The sequence below is a fragment of the Octopus bimaculoides genome, chromosome 2, assembly GCF_001194135.2.
Source record: "Octopus bimaculoides isolate UCB-OBI-ISO-001 chromosome 2, ASM119413v2, whole genome shotgun sequence".
In the NCBI taxonomy this organism is placed as follows: domain Eukaryota; kingdom Metazoa; phylum Mollusca; class Cephalopoda; order Octopoda; family Octopodidae; genus Octopus; species Octopus bimaculoides.
In genome coordinates, this window is record NC_068982.1 from 97007842 (window position 1) to 97009349 (window position 1508).

A 1508-nucleotide genomic window follows, 5' to 3' on the forward strand; every position below is an offset into this window, starting at 1 on the left:
TGTGTGTGTGTGTGTGTGTGTCCCTAGCATTGCTTGACAAGCAACCGATGCTGGTGTGCTTATGTCCCCGTCACTTAGCGGTTCGGCAAAAAGAGACCGATAGAATAAGTACTAGGCTTACAAAGAATAAGTCCCGGGGTCGATTTGCTCGACTAAAGGTGGTGCTCCAGCATGGCCGCAGTCAAATGACTGTAAGAAGTAAAAGAGTATATATATATATATATATATGTATATATAGAGAGAGAGAGAAAGAGAGAGGATAGAACTAAGGGACTTAACTTACACAGTGTTTTCTTCTTCAAGTTTCCCCGTATTACCTCCCCTAAGCTAGCCTACGTGACTGCCATTATTAATATTGATAGTCACACGCGTACTAGTTTCACTCCGACGTAACTTATCCAGATTTGTTGTTGGCGCCAACGCAGTCCGATTGTTAGAATGGCGTTACTGATTCAAGAGGTCAGTAGAGCTGCTCGTAGGGCCTTTTCTGGTGGTCTGAAGGAGCCCGTGTTCCAGGAAAAGCTGAACGAACTTGTTAAATTAATGAACCAAGTAAGAGGAAGAGATGTTAACTTTAACCCAGCTTTAACTGAGAGAAGCAAAAACAATAATGCTCCGGTCACATACATTCATATTTTTGAAGACGAAGTGTACAGTATGGGGATATTTGTCTTGAAAGAAAACAGCCGGATTCCTTTACATGATCATCCAGGTATGTTTGGGATAATTAAAGTCATCCATGGAACTCTGTCTCTCGAATCATTTGATGAATTACCCGTTTCATCAGAACAACCTACCTCGTCTGCTTCCACTACAGCTACTAGCTTTAACAATGAATTTAAGAAATTTCTCAGAGATTACGACAGGACACCAAAGCCATTTTTGGAGGTACCCAAAAAGAAAGCATCCGTGAACGACGATTGCTGTGTATTGTCACCTACAAAGGGTAACCTTCACGAAGTTCGACCCGATGGTGGACCTGCGGCCTTCCTTGATATCCTGGCTCCGCCCTACGATACGGACTCTGATAGGAGATGTAATTATTACGAAATAACCAAAGGGCATTCGCCACCTAGGCCACTCAGTCAACCAGAAGACAGTTCTCAGAAAATATCATGGCTGGTTCAAATTCAACAGCCGTCTGACTTTTGGTGCGACGAGTCTGATTACAACGGCCCCGAAATACCCAGCCATTAAGGGGCCTCCACCGTATCACTTATTAATGTTGTCTTTCCCCATTCCAACATTCATGTATTGTTTGTCTGACAATAGTACATGAACACCCTTACTCACATCATATTTGTAGATGATGTATTTTATTAAGGTTAAGGAATTTCCTCTCGTTGGGATTTTGCTTTTCACAGTTTATGTTTTTGTTGTGTTTTGTTATTCTAATAACAATGAATGCAAAACATTTTGGTGCTTATGAAATGACATTAGTAAATAACAGTATGACATGTCAGAAACAGTTACTACCATACACATGCATTATATACATACATACATAT

General features: G+C 41.0%; 1 protein-coding gene across 1 annotated transcript; it reads left to right on the forward strand.

Moving 5' to 3' along the window:
- Positions 1-325: 325 nt before the first annotated feature.
- On the forward strand, positions 326-1502 carry LOC106869111 (2-aminoethanethiol dioxygenase). Its single transcript, XM_014914657.2, has one exon. It carries the CDS (start codon positions 439-441, stop codon positions 1195-1197), a length of 759 nt encoding a protein of 252 aa, XP_014770143.1. The 5' UTR covers positions 326-438; the 3' UTR covers positions 1198-1502.
- Positions 1503-1508: the final 6 nt, after the last annotated feature.